This window comes from Gadus macrocephalus, chromosome 16 (genome assembly GCF_031168955.1).
Source record: "Gadus macrocephalus chromosome 16, ASM3116895v1".
Classification (NCBI taxonomy): Eukaryota; Metazoa; Chordata; class Actinopteri; order Gadiformes; family Gadidae; genus Gadus; species Gadus macrocephalus.
The window spans coordinates 4177729-4194943 of NC_082397.1; the positions used below are offsets into that span (position 1 = coordinate 4177729).

Here is a 17215-nt window from a genome sequence, read left to right on the forward strand (position 1 = left end):
TAAGAAACAGATGGGATCCCTGGCACCTGGCCGGCCCTCGTTGGCCCCTGACGCCCTGACGCCTGGCCACGTGTCTGGCTTCACAATATATGAGAGAGAGGGAGAGAGAGAGAGAGAGAGAGAGAGAGAGAGAGAGAGAGAGAGAGAGAGAGAGAGAGAGGAGAGAGAGAGAGAGAGAGAGAGAGAGAGAGAGAGAGAGAGAGAGAGAGAGAGAGAGAGAGAGAGAGAGAGAGAGAGAGAGAGAGAGAGAGAGAGAGAGAGAGAGAGAGAGAGAGCATGAGAGAGAGCATGAGCATTTTTCGCATTTCTTTCAAGTAAAACCCAACTCCACCTCTGCACTTTCTATTCACACTTCATAGTTCCTTCCTTTTCTACCGTTGAGTCATTTATCAGGTGCTTTGATCCACAGTGATTAACGGTGTCTACCAGAAGCCTGTCAGGGCTCGCTCACTCTCCAGGTAGACCGCAGACACCCAAGGCCGAACCCAGAACATTTTGTCTGGCATTCTTTTTCTTTTCAGCCATTTTATTTCCTCTCCAGCGAGCCTAATGCTCGCACATTCATAGCGGGCCACTGCGCCATGCGTCTCTATGTGTCATCCAGCTTTATTTCCCTAATCCCAGATAGCCTGGAGCTTGTCATGGTGGTGTGTGTGTGTGTGTGTGTGGGGGGGGGTGTTGGGAGCACAGAGAAACCGAACATCTCCAACCCCTCCCCGCGCCCAACAGACGGCCGGGCCCTAATGAAAAAAGGCCCGCGGGGGGTTCGGTCCAACGGCGCACAGTGAGCTGGCGGTATTGGAGCAGCCATTACAGGACAACAGTGGAGGGAATTAGCCGAGGCCCGACGCCTATCGCTCCACCGGGGCGCCGACCGGGGCCGTCGCCGGGTCGATGCTTGGCGGGGGGGCTCCTCGCGGCCCCCCCATGCTGTCCCCCAGCCTTTCTCCCCCCCCCCCCCCCCACCCCCCCCCACCCGCACCGGGGCAGAGGCAGGACACGGACAAAGCGCCGGTTGTCAGTTGGAGTCCCAGAGTCCACTTATCCGACCCCCCGCCTTCAAGACTCTGAACTGAAAGGCGTTATAAACGAGAGGCACTGATGAAGGCTTGTATTTTCTTTAAAAAAAAATCGCCCTCTCGCCGCGAGTCTCTCGCCTCTGTCTGCACCACAAATCAGATTTTTATTGAAGCCATTGGGGGGAAAATTGTGCCCCTGAAAACGATGAAAAGTCCAACAAATGTGTCGGTCAAGGCGACATTACCGAGAACAAAGCCGGCCGTCAGTCAGATCTGCCGATGCGCGCCTTGAGGACTTCCTCTCCTCCGTGATGAATGGATGATTGGGGTCTTCAGCACAAACCTTTCAGAGCCGACTGTACCCACCTACGGCTTGGCTGCGGGGGGGGGGGGGGGGGGGGGGTTCGTTGTGAGAGTGGTGTTTTTTGTTGGTTGATAGTGTCAACGAGGAGAAGGCTATAGCTCCAAGTCCGGGGGACAATACATCACATGTCCTTCTGTAAGGAGCTTCTGATCGCTTACAGCACAATTATTCGTCTTGGATAACTTTGATATCTTTGGAAATCCTCTGGGTGTTTTTTGATTGTTTGTTTTGTTTGTCTGTGTGGAAATTAATAAAAATGTCGCAAAAACAACTGCAGCGCGTCTTTTCTAAAACAGCCAAGGAGTGAAAAGAAAAAATATCAGTTCTGCAATGCAAGCAATTTAAATGCACATGTGCTGAGGCAACAGCTGAGCCTTCAGCTATAGGGGGCATCCTCGCTCGGTCGCATTAACATGGAGACAGAGTCCCGCCCCTCTAGGCAAGTGCTGATTAGGTATGTGTAATGTCTGGGCTGGAAGGAAATGCAGAGATGCTGTGATGCGCACTCGCACACACACGCACGCTCTAGGCATCTAATCATGCAAAACAGCAGTGTGGATAAACAGATGGTTAAACCTACGCAGTGTTTAGGTTACTTACCTTGTTAAAAGAGGGATACGTTTGAGAAGCATATTATGCGTTAACATACGAGATGGATTTCCGTCTAAGCGTAGACATTGTTTTTTAGTTTGATGTAGGGTTTGCATTTAAATCTGAACTATGGTACGTTAAGTTGGGGCGTAAAGCTCCAATTGGTGCTGATGAATTCATATCTATGGGAGTGCCAGTCTTTTTTTTTTCCTTTTTTTTATGCTTTTAGTGCAGAACTGAAGCAACAAAGAACGCATTGTGATGAAATGAGCGATGTCTGATGAACTCTACCACCCCAGCTGTGTCTTTGTCTGAGATCTGCTTTCCTGCAATTCAACACAAACTCATTATTCTCCTACTCCTCCGCTCTAATGAGTGATGTGCTGGGGATGGATTAAAAGCTGGCTAAAATCATCTCTCCATTTACTCCATTTATCCAAGAAGCTGTCCACGCTCTTAATGTGTAACTTGAGCGTGTTGGAGCACACGCTCCAGAAGTGTTTGTCACTTCTCATGTGTTGTTCTGTCTATTCTCTGATGATTTCTATCTTCATGTATTTTCAGATGTTTTTTTTACAGGATGTGTTTGTTTTTGTACTACTGGGTATGTAATGACGTTTTTAATAATGAAGGTCTCCCATGCTCTACCCTCCTCCTCTTCCTCCTTCTAGGTGGTGGTCCACACCGAGAACGGAGAGCGTCTGTACCGCATCTCTCCCTGGGCTAAATACGTGACGCAGCAGGAGAACGCTCCGGTCTATGACTGGGTGCACTGGGACCCCCCCGAGCCCTACACAGTAAGACCTCCTGGGACTATTTCCTTTGGATTTCTGTTTTATTTACTTGTGTCCTTTATGTTTTTATTTCATAACAAAAAATTATAAAAAATATATATATTTAACGATATTCAGTCATCAACAATTCCTTTAAGAATCGTTTAAACACTGAGAGAAGAACACTTGGGGCTGAACTCATTGAAATAATAAGCCATTTGGCGTGTGCTCTGCGACCCTCTCCAATGCCGACCAGTTGAGTATCCCTGGGTCAGAGTGCAGCTTGGCTAACCGATGCCCACACGTTGGACTGCAAACACAGGGCTGGACCCTGAACCATTTTTTGGGACAACATAGCCGTCGGACATCTTGCCCTGTTTTAGTTTTTGCAACGGGAGAATCATCAAGGTGGTGGTCTTTCGTATCACAGCTAAAAACGCTCGCTGCTTGCCTCCCCCGCCTCTGCGTCTCTCTGACCCAAGACTCAACAAGCAGCTTTATAACAAGCTGCCTCCCCCTGCCGTTCCCCACCTTGCCCCCCACCTCCACCGCTGTACAATCACTCAGGAAGAGCTTGTAGACACGAGAAGAAAATCAAAGTTGTCGTTCTATAGGTCCAACTCTGGCAGGAGTAGACTTGTAAAAGCAACTAAGAGTTCTTATTGAATATTCTGACACGGGCCATCACTCATGTTCTTCTGCGTTTCTCTTTCTCCTTCGCACGCCGTCGGGTTCACTCCTCGACGGAGCTACCCCTTTTCCCTTAGAAGTAGAACTACCCTGTAACACCCAGGTTAAACAATTACCTACCGCTCCCCTGAGACAACCCTACAGTTGTTAAGGGTTTGAATGCTCAATGGATCCTTCTGGTTGTTTATCCTCCCCTTCGTCTCGGATGGTAAATGTGCTGATTGATCGGGGCGTTTTGGCCATGAAGTCACGCAACCTGCAAACTGTCCCTCCAAGCCCATCTCTTTAAGTTTAGTGCCTCCGTTTAACAGCCGTTTCAGTTTCGGTTTTTCACTTTGTTCGTCAACTGCCCAAACGTAAGCCTCGCCCAGCCACGGCAGTGCATGTTTCCGACTCGCTCATTTGGTCCCGAAAGTCTGCAGTTGGATGTGTCTGGTGAGAGGTGACATCAGTCCACCTTACTGTGCAGCTGAGTGGAGGAGCCTCGGCCAGTGAACCCGGTGACGAATGTGGAAGTGGCTATCTCAAAAGTTATAAACCAGTGCAAACATTACCGCTACTTTCTTCGCTATATTAATAATATTAATTAAGTGTTTGTCATTTCACATTCAAATTCGACTTAATCCAAAGCAGCATGAATGTTAATTTATTATTAAGCCAGTTTAGAAATGTGGATAATGGCATTGCATATGTTGGCATCATCTTACCCTCGCTGGGGTTTGCTGATTGGCCGACTGAATGTTGTCACAGGCCTAGCTGCCCGTGTCAGGCTTTCTACGCGCTGTCCTCGCCTTTTAGTTTCCAGCAAGCCTCATTTAATGCTACATGCAGGCATCTTGTACGGCGAAGATAGTGTTGCTGCTTAAATGGGCTTAATTAAACCAACTTGGATAACTTTCTTTAACTTTCCACTCATTGCTGAGTGTTTGACTGTGAGTACAATAGAAAAAAAAAGGCCTTGTGTTTGCAAGACAGTGTGTCAGTTTCTTCAGTGTATAAATAACATTTAATTAATTCAAGCTCCAGAACAACCCTTCCTCTAGCCAGGGACGCAGCTTTCCTCCTTCTCCACACACTTAAATCCACTCTGAGCGTATCTGAATGCGTTCTCAAGGCTGCTAATGGGGTGCGTTTTGACGCTGTTGTTTAGCAAGTAAGACACAGCGTACCGTATAGACGCGCCGACCACTTAAAGGCAAGTGTTTCTCCGCCTTGCTGCCTCACGGCCGCGGCTCAGTGCGGGCTAGCGGCCTTGCTTTCCCCTTATCTCTGCTCCACGCCACCCCATTAATGAGCGCCAGCACGCGGCCGGCGGCGATGTCATTGCTCTTTCTCCGGAAGATTCCATAAGTTCGTCGGCAGAAAAGAGTCTGGTAGCGTTGAGTTACGCGTTCTGACAGCAGGACATTTACATTCATGCTTCCACTTTATTGATCCCATCATGGTATGTTATTGATTGCCCCTCAGAGGATAAATATAAAATCGGATTTCATACATTTTCTGCAAAAATAGGATAAATGCAGAGTATTTAGTGAGATTTGAGATTTGGATTGCAAAAGAATACTGCATAGAGAAGGCTGTTTTAAAACTAAGTTATGTACATTTTAAAATATATCGATGAATAGTATTAGTATCATTGTATGCACGGCCATTGGATGCTGATATATTATATAGATTTTTTGTGAACTGATCAAAACCGAAAAACCGAAATGAAAAAAAAGAAAGTGGTAATATTTTACACTATCCTTAAAGAGTAACAAAACTCAAACTTCAAACCGACCACATGAGATTGCTCTTGTGAAACAGAGTTTTTTTAACCTGATGTTTGGATTGGTCCAAACAGAGCAAGGTAATGAGGAACTAATCCGCCTGAGCGTGTGCTCCTGTCCCTGAGGTACCATTAAAGCGTTCCTCTATAAAAGCAAAGCAGGTGCCAACTCCAGCAACTCCTGTTTTACACACGTGGGTACATGGGCACGCTGCTGTATGGGGGCATTGCCATGGCAACATTGCGGAACACACTTAAAGGTGTGCTTAAAAAAAAGTGCATTTCAAGGGCACTTTAAAAAGGTGCATTTTAAGTGCCTTTACTGGATCGAGTTCTAACTGAAGTGGTTCAACCTTCAGAGCTTTCTAACGACGTCATATGTACAATACGTTTACCCGTGTTAGGCGTTGTCGTCAAAGTCTCTCTTCTTTCTCTACCTTACCCCCCGCTAGCCCGTCCACAAGAGGCCGGACAAGCCCAGGAGCCTGCGGATCTACGAGTGCCATGTGGGCATTGCCTCCCCTGAGGGGAAGGTCGCCTCATACAGCAATTTCACCGCAAATGTGCTGCCACGCATCAAGGATCTGGGTGAGGGTCGCACGCACGCACGCACAAACACATGCACGAACGTAGGGCCGCGTGTGCACACACACACACACACACACACACACACACACACACACACACACACACACACACACACACACACACACACACACACACACACACACACACACACACACCTCTGTCCTATCGACAGAGTGAATACAGATACATGTCATTAGTCAGCAGGCATAGGGCTTAGAGATCCTTGATCAAGGATGCCTACAGGACGACAGCGGACATTGGGGATCGAACCTGGTACCTTTCAGCCTGGAGTCCGACAGCAAAAGACTATCATTATCCCCCCACCCCCCTCCCCGCCTCCCAACTATAATCACTTTACCTACTGGTTCTCTTTGTGGTGGTGGTATTGTTTAACGTCTATGCAGCTCAGCGCTTGAAATTGGGCTTGTGTGTGATGCAGTCATCAGGTTATTTTTGGACGTTCGTATAAATCTACGCTTTTGTTCTTTTCCTCACTTCCATCGAGAGAGAGAGAGAGAGAGAGAGAGAGGGTTTATATGTTTTCCTCTGGACCGTATGCTGACGAGGGAAAGGGATGGGAGGCAGTCAGCGTTTCAGAGATAAACCCTCCGCATGGTTGAAAGACGACATTAAACCGCCTTCAAGGTTACGAGAGGGAAGGTATATCACGGTCCGCCTTTTTTATTTTGGCACGAAGCGGGCATGAAAGGATTCGGCTGTTGCCTGACAATGCAGGATCCTGGCATGATCTTCATGATCTCGTGTTCCTGCTGGAGTTTAAAGAGAAACAAGGGAAGGAGATTGAGAGGCCGCGTCGGTTGGTTAATATGAGACGCATTTCCAATGTAAGGTAGGACATACGAGCCACCTGAGGCCCTCCTGATCTCCCAGGTTCCCGTTCCCTTGCTCTCTGCAGGTCAGTCTTGCCCCCATTGGAATCCTCCCAAAAATAAAAAGTAAAAGCCAGGACCAATCACCGCACAGGGAAGGGAGTTTTCAGTTCATGATGAGCCTGGAACGCAGCAATCTGCCGAATAAAAGCTGAATGGCGCCACCCAAGGAAAGTGTAGCAATCTACGGAGCAATCACAAGGTTTTTTTTATCCGAAACGGACAATGATAAAAAAAATGAACTGGAATGGGATAGTCCCACGAAGGGTTTATAAGGAGTATGATTTGATCAATCTGGATTTCATTGTCGGCAATGGTAAGCTAGCTGAGTTTTGAGGGTGGGGTCCCATTGGGGGATTCTATTGTTGTAAACATTGAATGACAGATCCTCCAACGGGAGGACATCACAAGTGCTTGTCTGTTTTAGAGGGAGTTTGATGTATGGTGATTCGATGGTATTGGTATTGTAAAATCTGTTGAAATACAGATTTCCCTCTATGCTTTGCTGCATAATATGGACATGAACAAGGTAGAAACAAGCGGGCAACATGGCTCGGAAAAATGTTATCTCACAATGTCTTAAAAAAAAAAAGAATCAAAAACAAATACCCCAAACCAAAGTGGATAAAGTAGTAAACGTCCAGGACTCAAATAAAACCCACAAAGGTATGAATAATTCACAAACAAACTGAAATGGATGTTGCCGCAAAAAAATAAAAAAAAAATAAAAATTGGTGTGTTGCAGTTGAGTTTCCTCTCCTGTTCCTCAGCGCTGCAGGTCCTTAACCCGTCGGTTCACGCTGCCGCCGTCAGCCCAAATCCAGCGCTCCCCTCCACAAGGGGACCCTGGCTGACTAACATCTAACCCTCTCCGCGTGGCACTCAACCACTTGGGGAGAGTCGGGTGTGTGATTCGCCCCTCGCTCTGTTTTGTGTTGAAGTGGGCGTCGCTGCCGGTGTGACCGTGAGACCAAGAGTGTTGGAGAAAGGGGTGGGGAGTGACCCCCCCCCGGCGGGTTGACTGACCCGTCGTCCGACATTATTTGTCCTGTTCCTGCGATCCAAAAAAATGTGCAATGGGTTACACTGCTTCAAAGGGCCTCTGTTTTACCACCAGGTGTGTGGTTGATTAAAAGGGAGAATTCAACAGCTGGCCTCCTCAAAGCACCGTTCCACAGGAATACCAATACATGAGAGGATGTGCTGCATGTTGGCGACCCATCCATTTAATTATGAAGTTCTACCTATTAAGAACTACAACAACCTTTTTTGTAGTCATTATTTCATTGACTGCATGTAATCTGTCGCATGCATTCTCTTGATAAAAAAGCCTGGGATTTGTCTGCTGGGTCAAGCTGAAATATTGGCGGTTGGTGGTTTTGATAATGTTCATCTGCTTAGGTTGATACAGGTCGGACTCCATTAACTATAGTCTACAATTGATTGAAATCAATTTGCCGTTTGTATTGAAGAATTCAGAACCTTTTGTATTTGGAAAAACACTCAAAGATGGCCAGGCTTATTCATTTCAGTAGATTCAGCGGTTTGTAGTTATTTTTTTAAGTGTTTCACTGCTTCTCATTGGCCCAAGGTCTTTGTCTGAAGGCTGTTGAATTATAAAACATATAAAATGACACGAAGAGCACAGAGGAAATTGTTGTGCTTTGTCCCTCATCAGAAAGCAGAAGTTCCCCTCTCCTCCAGTAGGGGAGCCGGTTTAATAAACAGGTCCATGAATGAAGGCGTTCTCCTGTGGAGCTCTCTGCAGCGACAGCAGACCGAAAAGCCGCTAGTTCTGTCCTCCCTACAGCCACAGAGCACGAAAGAAAGTGTTAGCCGTTACAACTGTCCGCCCAGGTGTGTGATAGAGCGATAGATTAGGCTTTACCAGCCTGCCCGGTGTACTCTACCAACTGGTAGGGTGGAAGTGGATCTTTCCATCATACATCTGGACGGACACTCCCACTTGTGATGTCTCTAGACTCAGGGTCGACTTTGAAAGGGCTTGCAATGACCAACCAACATCACACCTTCTGGTGAAATACAGGCCCTTTCAGGTTCACAGAGCTATAGAGTAACGGTAATCGAAGTGTTGAGGCGACCATGACCCATAGCACCCTGGAGACCTTGTTGCCGTGTGCATGTAAGGCGCTTTGTGGGTTTCGAGAAAAAGCTTAAAGGTGCAGGCCATCTTTGAACTACACCGAGCGCTTGAAATGGTTGCTTACAATTACAGCCATCCAAGATGTTTGGGCAATGCTAAACCCTTCATGTCTTTTTAGAAAATGTCAGTAGAATTACAATTTTACTTTGATATAGTTTGTTTTCTTTTAACAATAAAAATGACATATCTGAACATTAACTTGAAGATAAAGTGTAGCTCGATAATCCTACGAGGGTATTAAAATAAGACAGAAAACCACGAGAAGCTAAATGTGCTATCGAGCTGGGACAGGTCCTTGGCCCGCAGATCAATATGGTGCTATTTTTATGATTTCAGGTTACAACTGCATCCAGATGATGGCTGTGATGGAACACGCGTACTACGCCAGCTTCGGCTATCAGATTACAAGCTTCTTCGCAGCTTCCAGGTAAATGACGGACAATTCCCGCTTGGGACAATTATAAATGATACACACGTCGCAACGGTCTGGGACTCCATGGGCTCCTGATGGATCATCATATCGTCATGTTTGAAGCTGTTCAATATATTTGTATTGAATGAACCGTATCAATTTCATCATGGCATTCGATTGCAGGCTTTCAAGTGAGGTGTGTTGGTTCAGAATCTCACGCACAATGACGTGTCTGACGTGAGACAACGCACAATCCTCTGAGAAAGCCCTCACTGGGGTCCAGTGGGATGGTCGACGGCCGCTTCATTCAGAGGCAATATTCACAGATGGTCAGAAAGGTTTAGGAAGTTCTGGATTCAGCAACTGGGCCCTTTGTCCAGTTGTCTTAGAAACTAGCAGCCTCCAATTCTCAAAGTCTCCAATTCAAGCTAAAGGGCCTAACAGAGTAAGAATATATATAAATTGTACAATAAATATATTCAGTATATATGTCTGTAGGAATATTATGTAGCTGAATTATGCCATATTCTGTGACTTTCGCGTGTTTTTAAATGTTTGAGAAAATTATAATATAGGCTAATATTAGCTTTATATACTATAATATAAACAAACGGTTATGCCTCTGTGGTGGCATAACAAGAGCGCAACGAGCTAGGTTCCAAATTGAAAGCAGGTTGCTGTCAGGCGCTTCTTCCCAAGGAACGCCGTGCTTCCACTGGAACTACAGGCTGCTGCCGCTTCAGTTGAGCAATACTGTCGGCTCTGCGCTCTCGTTCCACAGTGGGCCGCGGGCTTCAGATCGCCCCAGCATCACACCAAACGTAGGCAAAGGGACCGCGGATCGCCCCCCAAATTGGTGCCCTAATAAATTGGGCTCATTAACCCACTACAATTACCCTACGCTGCATGCAGATCCAGCCAAGTCACAGCAATCACATGCACACACTTCGCATACAGGCATTAGTTCATTGTTTATTTCCTACTGCAGTAAAAAAATAAAAACGGTGTGCATTCTAACAAAATCATAAATAAAACCTAAAATACCCCCCCCCCCCCCCCACACCACCCACCTTGTTATTAAATGTGCTTAAAAAATACAGTTGATTTGATTAGCATTTCAGACCGTTACGATGGATAAGGCATTTAGTAAGGTCCACCACCGTTTCTTCTCTCTCCATAAAAAGCTACAGTCGGTGTTCAATGACGTTGATTTACCTTTGAGCATTTCCTATTATAGGCCACTGTTTTAAATGCTGTTTAGAATTAACGTTTGTATCAAGAAAGAAAGAACCAGCGAGTGACGCTCTTATTCCCGCTCTCCTTGCTTGACTGCGATCTAGCATCTAGGATCGATTGCTCTTCCTTGGGTTGAAAATATTTAAGTTGAATTTTTTAACATTGAATATTTTATTTTGAATTTTTTAACATTGAAAAATAAAGATGAAAATGATTTTTTGGAAAATTTAAAGACTTATATTCAGAGGCAAAAAAATCCAGATATGTTATTTCAAAGCATAAATATTCAGTGCTTAAAATTCAATGGCTTTTTATTTTCAAAATCCGATAAGGCAGATTTACTTCCATAAATTATACACTTCAGCGTAAGAGCAATGCAGAACCATTCAATTTAGCATTGAAAATGCACTAGCGAATACAGACGAAGAGAAGCATCGTCGCCACTGCTCACAGACAGCTGCTGTTGACAGAGATTGCATTTGACTTTCTTTAGCATCTGTAATGGTTTGGAAATGCTGCCAAACTTCCCCGGACATTGCGTATCCTTCTAGACTAGCAGTCTAGAATGTGCTGTACTTTGAATAGAAAGTGATTGGATCATGCCACTCACATTGCAGAAAGGGGTTTTCAAACAAACGATAAGGACATTTACTGAAAGCAAAACATAACACCACAATTGCACACAGAAGAATGAGTCAAGCCCCCACTAGAAAAAAAAATTCCTTCTAGAAGCCCGGCAACGCTGCGGTATCACTCATTTAGCAACCCCATGCTCCTAATGCAACGTCCTGCTGTTGCAAACGCACAACTACTAAAGACGACGTCGACCAAATGTCTATCGAAGATTTGAATCGTCCAAGATTCGAGGTCAACCCGTGTGTGTGTGTGTGTGTGTGTGTGTGTGTGTGTGTGTGTGTGTGTGTGTGTGTGTGTGTGTGTGTGTGTGTGTGTGTGTGTGTGTGTGTGTGTGTGTGTGTGTGTGTGTGTGTGTGTGTGTGAACCCCACCCCCAGCCGCTACGGCACCCCCGAGGATCTGAAGCGTCTGATCGACGCGGCCCACGCCCTGGGCATCGTGGTGCTGCTGGACATGGTCCACAGCCACGCCTCCAAGAACACGGAGGACGGCCTGAACCGCTTCGACGGCTCCGACTCCTGCTTCTTCCATGCGCCGCCCAGGGGGCAGCACAGCCTGTGGGACAGCCGCCTCTTCAACTACTCCAGGTATGGGGGCCGGGCTACGCTCTTCTGCCAAAAAAAATTATAATTCTACAATGTACAATTTTTTTTTTATGAATTGTGTTCTGCTTAAACCCGCACTATGTAAGGGTTCTGATTAGCAGCCCATTAAGCGTTAGTAGCTGAGATTTTCCCATGGTGCTGAGGTTGGGCACAGATTATTCCTGAGATACCTTCAGATTGACAGACAGACAATCTGTCTGTCTCAGATTGACTGTCTCCCTCCCTCCCTCCCTCCCTCCCTCCCCAAAAAAAAGAGGTTGAGCACCTCTTGTGTAAGAGAGACCTGACAGCAACAAACCTACAACCAGTACAGGAAACAACATAACTCATAACGTTTGGAAATGCAATGAAACAGGCAGAGAATCAAATAAACAGGTTCATCCTGTTGTAGCAGTGTCCTTTTTAGACACTAGCCAGATGGCTTCCACACGCCACACAGGTGGTCTGAATGGGCTCCTCTGACGACAAGGCCACAGGTTGATGTTGAGTAAACCGCTTCTTTGCAGAGCTGTGAGAATTGTGACATTCAGTGCGGTTCCACCGCACGGAGTTCAGAGGGGTATTCCACGAACGGAGGTTTAACAAACGCAGAGTTAACGCTGAACTCTAGGTTGATTGACCCGGTGCCAACTAAACCAGAGCTGTCGGTTCCACCGCACGGGTTATGCATTAGTTCAATCAACACGGGGTTGGTTAACACAGGGTTAGACAACACCTATAAAGACGTGATGTATGGATCATGGAAACCCTGATCGAAATGGCGAAACGGGCCGCTTATTTCAATGAAATGGAATTCCAGGTTCTCCTGGGGAGCTATGACGAGGAGAAGGACATTATCACAAGAAAAGGGAACGCTAAAGCCTCTGCAACCCAGAGAACCAAAGCCTGGCAGCGGATCGCTGACCGCGTAAATTACATGTCAAAAGCATGATCCTTAATATTTGAGCCATGAATCTATTAATATCCCAGTTAGGCATTCTTAACGTTCCTACCACATAACCCTTTTCTTCAAAAAAATATGTACTCCGATGGTTCCCAAGTTGGGTCATCTGAAAGGACTGAGATGTGCTCAGCATCTCCAACATTGATAGAGAAAACTACCATTTGCAAAAAACGGAGGGCTACGCAAATAGTCTGGGGTAAACTGAGGCCAAGTCCTCGATTGGTAGTGTTGGCTATGTAAGGCTGGAGAAGGCTATTTAAATATATTATATGCCAAGATGTCGAGCCGTGGTTTTATTAATCGCTCCCGGTGGATTGCACGAATAATTTGCGCTCCGATATCAACAGGCCTCCCATCAAAAGGGCATGCCATTGTGAACACATGAAATCTGCGGTGAACGCGGGTTTAAATACCCAAAACCGGGTTATGTCCCAAACTTAACCTGCGCAAAACCTGCTCCGACCAGGTTTGATTCAGAGCATATGTTTCTATAGTAACTAACATACCGTGTTCATTTTGGAACGGAAAACCTAGGGTTACCGCAAACCCTGGGTTAACTTACCTGGTTATGTGATAAAACCGGCTTTGTGGAATACCCCTCAGTACTGGCATGTCCGAGATCTCCTGTGTGTGTGTGTGTGTGTGTGTGTGTGTGTGTGTGTGTGTGTGTGTGTGTGTGTGTGTGTGTGTGTGTGTGTGTGTGTGTGTGTGTGTGTGTGTGTGTGTGTGTGTGTGTGTGTGTGTGTGTGTGTGTGTGTGCTCTGATTGGTCACTGCACGACAGGTGTGTAGCCTCCTCAAGCCCAAGAGTCGAATCAGTCTGAGGCCACGTTTATACGTAGCAGGGTATTTATAGAAACAAATATTTCCCCCCCTCCGTTTTCAAAAATAACATTGTGCACACAACATAGTTTTCAAAAAAGTTGTTGTTTACATCAAAACGCACAAAATACGCCGTCGAGCGCCATTATAACTATGCCAAACCTATGGGCAGCAGTGTAGGGAGAAGGATAAAGCCATGCAAGCCAATCAGAATCCTCAGAATCAACAACAACGAATAACACGAGCGTCTTCCTGTAACAAACAAACTGTAAACATAGGGCGCTCATATGACAAGCATTTCCTGGCGCATAATGTGACGCCTCAGAACCTAAAACCCTGTTTCTCCCCGTTGACACGACAACACATAAGCAGCGTTTTCAGAAATCTCCACTTTGGCCGGAGTTTTTAGAAATTATTATTTTCTGTGATAAAAAACTGCGTTTTCGTGTAAATGAGAGGCCAAACCGCGTGGAAATATCAGCGTTTTCCCTTCGTGTAAATGGGGCCTGACTCGGGCCAGGTTAGGCTGCCTAATCCAGCCGTCAAACAAACATACCCCACACATGTTTAGATCAATCCAAGCACCTCATTCAATCAAGGTTTTAACCAATGATTTGAACATGCCTAAAGTCTCAAACTCTGGTACAGTAAGCTTATTTTGAAGGTTCTTCAGGGGGGACAGGTGTATTCAAAAGCCTTTTTCACCAACTCCTTCCCAAAAAAGAACCAAAATTTTTTATCAAAGAGGATAATTGACACTTAACATTTGACTGTAGCGTGCAAGAAATAGCCTGAGTACATTTTCTTTGACATATTGTGCAAAAAAAAATACATTCAGCTGCCAGTAAGACTTACTATTCTGACTTCTTTATTTTCTCTCTTGCGCTACTCTCTCACTACTCTCACTCTGTAATTTCTGTCTCACTCCTCTCCCTTCTCTCTCACTGTTACATCCCTTCTCTAAACCCATCTGCAAACCCATCTGCTCGGATTAACCCTCTCAGTTTGAATCCATTTCCATTTTAATATTTCAAATGGAAATAGATATTTTCCCAGTGCCTCTTTTTTTTTTAATAGAATGTTCTTTGTTGTATTAAATATGTTTTGTCTTTTCGGATTTCTGGTTCGGTTTATTTTTAGTTCACTGTCATACGACCTTGAATGTACGGAAAGGTGGCAAACAAATGAATGTATTATTATTTTTTGTTACTAGATCGACCAGAACAAATCCTGCTTTTAACCACAACATCCAAAAATCACTAAGCAATTGCAAACACATGCTTTTGTTAAAAAACCCACATTTAAAACCATAATTTTAATGCATATCCTAGTATATTCATTACCTGAGTGACCTGACCTGAAGTCAGATCTAGGTTACGGTGGGAGTAGGTAGAGCAGGTTGTCTAACCTATTAACTGCAATGCTGTTGAAGGCCGGTGTTTGAGTCCCAGCCGAAAAAAATTTGAGTTTGATTTCCAATGTTTGCAGTCAACTTCTAGTCGTCCTTAGGCAAGATGACTATCCCCGAAAGACCTAACCTTATGAATAAACAGTTGATTTCCAAAAAAAGCAAGAAAAAAAAAAGCGGCTTTACAGATTCCAGAAGAGTGGATGGTAAACTGCCCAAAATATGCCCATAGGCCTTGGGCCTGATTATTTGCACAAAGCGTTTGTCAGGTTGGGATCATTTTGACTTTGTTGAGCATATTGTGCAACGCTATGTCGGTGCATTTTGTTTTTAAACATGGAGAGACTGAAGTCCTCCATCTTCTAGAATGTGTAGGACGATCAGGAGATGGGGAAAACAACCTAATCAGAGTGAATGTTGAGCAGGGTCATTATGAGAACCATTAAGTTAATTAACGAGGATATGCAATTAAAATGTTACAAAGTTTGTAGTCGTTTCAAATGCGGGGGGAATGCAACCACACCGGATTGTAGTCGCTTCTTTTCTGATTACCGGTGATGTCGGAGTTAACTGTCTTTTATCTGCTAAACTCTAAGGATAATTTGTGCTGTATTACATGAGCAACCAAAGTAAGAGCATGCTAACCTTGTGCCATAAATCATGGCAAATACGCCATTTCCAAGTATTTTTTGTGATATGGATTATTTTATTTTATAGCAAACTGTTCACTCCGTGGTGATTAATGGACATATGTTAACATGAATGCATGCGAGTGAACTTGCACAAATAAGAGTCATTCCATTAACATTTACGATCCATCAAAATGGGCTGGACCGTTTTACCCTTGGGAGCTAGGTCAACAAATGAGAAATCTGATTTTAATGTATTTAGATTTCAGCCAAATTCATAAGCAACGTGGCAGTTGACAAATGAGGCCAAACAGGAAGTGATACACTCCCCCTTGCATCACCTCTTAAGATTCATAACGGCCAGCGTCATTCTGTCAAGGTCAAAAGCGGTGTGTGTGTTTATCCCCCCTCCCCCCAAAAAAAGACAGATTAATCAGATCTCTGTGGTGTTTAGTGGGGATTATGGCTGTGTATTTACAGCGTTTTATAAGAACGGGTCCCTTAATTGTGGATTAAACTCATCAAAGGCTCTTTCGTTCAGATGCACTATTCAACCGTTTGTCGCTGGGCTTTAAATGGTCCTAAATAATGACATGACCGTGTTACGTTGTTAGCAGAGCCCTCCGGCATCACACAAGATGTCGAAATGATCCTGATAATCCTCTCCAGGCGTGTGGGCGGACAGACATGAGGGGACTGGTGGCGCTGGTGGTGTGCGGGGATGGGGGGAGTGGTGGTGGCGGGGTCTTTTGTCCGACCGCCGCCGCCGCCGTGTTCTCTCAAACACCAACACTATCGACCGTTGTTGTTGTTGTTGTTGTTGTTGGCGGGCGCCCGCTAACGAAGAAGCCTGGCCTGTCCTGTGTCGCCGGGTAAGTGTTCCCCGGCGGCAGGTCGAAACGGCTCCAGCCGGAGGCCGGGTCCTATCAGACGCGGCGTGAACAGCGTGCAGGGCGCCGGGCGCTGCGACGGCACGGCCGCGTCTCCAATACATTACCCAATGCTTAGTGTCGGCCTCGGAGCCGTAATAAGAGAACAAGCCTTCGACTTCCATTAGTTATTGAGCCTCCCCCGCATCAGGAGCGCTCATTAGAGCCGCTGCAGACACACGCCGCCACTGGAAGCCGCGAGAGGAGTCATTTGTGAAAGCCCCGGAGGGCCGTCGCCGTAGCATAGCCCGCCTCATTTGTCTCCTCAACCCCCTCCTTCGTGCATGTTGTTTGGACATGCCTTTCCGTGTCAAGCCTTCGCCGCTCGTCTCTTCGGAGAGGATATTAACCTCGGAGCGTGGCCTGGAGCCTAGCCCCCCGGAATCCAGTCTGGGTTTTTAATCAGGCCGGGAATGGCGCTGGAAGCCCTGATCAGAAGCCAGCCATGATGCCCCTATTAAGCCGACAGGAACTGAATGATACCGGTGAACCCGGAGAGATGTATGGGTTGATTTATTTTTGTCCCTTTTTTTTTTCTTTTTTTTTTTTTGCGCCACAGTTCGGCCCCGCTTCACTAACCACCCAACCACTTCCTTTTGGGAATGGGTTTGTGTTTAAATTCATTATAAAACTTTAATCAGCCTTTTTTAGACATGCACCAAATGCAAGCGCAGCTAGGGTAAACAGCTCGGGGCTTCCCGCGCAGCTAAAAAGTGGCTGAAGTAGTTGACGGTGATTAAAACGCCGGCC

General features: G+C 45.8%; 1 protein-coding gene and 1 long non-coding RNA gene across 2 annotated transcripts in view; one reads left to right on the forward strand and one right to left on the reverse strand.

Annotated features, from left to right (window-relative positions):
- Positions 1-17215, reverse strand: part of LOC132474793 (uncharacterized) — an 87880-nt gene that overhangs the window by 16191 nt on the left and 54474 nt on the right. The window lies entirely within an intron of this gene.
- gbe1b (glucan (1,4-alpha-), branching enzyme 1b) overlaps positions 1-17215 on the forward strand; it is an 86516-nt gene that overhangs the window by 12643 nt on the left and 56658 nt on the right. The window contains exons 4-7 of the mRNA XM_060075667.1: positions 2646-2771; positions 5658-5793; positions 9184-9274; positions 11508-11717. Of these exons, the coding sequence (XP_059931650.1) occupies positions 2646-2771; positions 5658-5793; positions 9184-9274; positions 11508-11717 (563 nt within the window). The remainder of the gene's footprint in view (positions 1-2645; positions 2772-5657; positions 5794-9183; positions 9275-11507; positions 11718-17215) is intronic.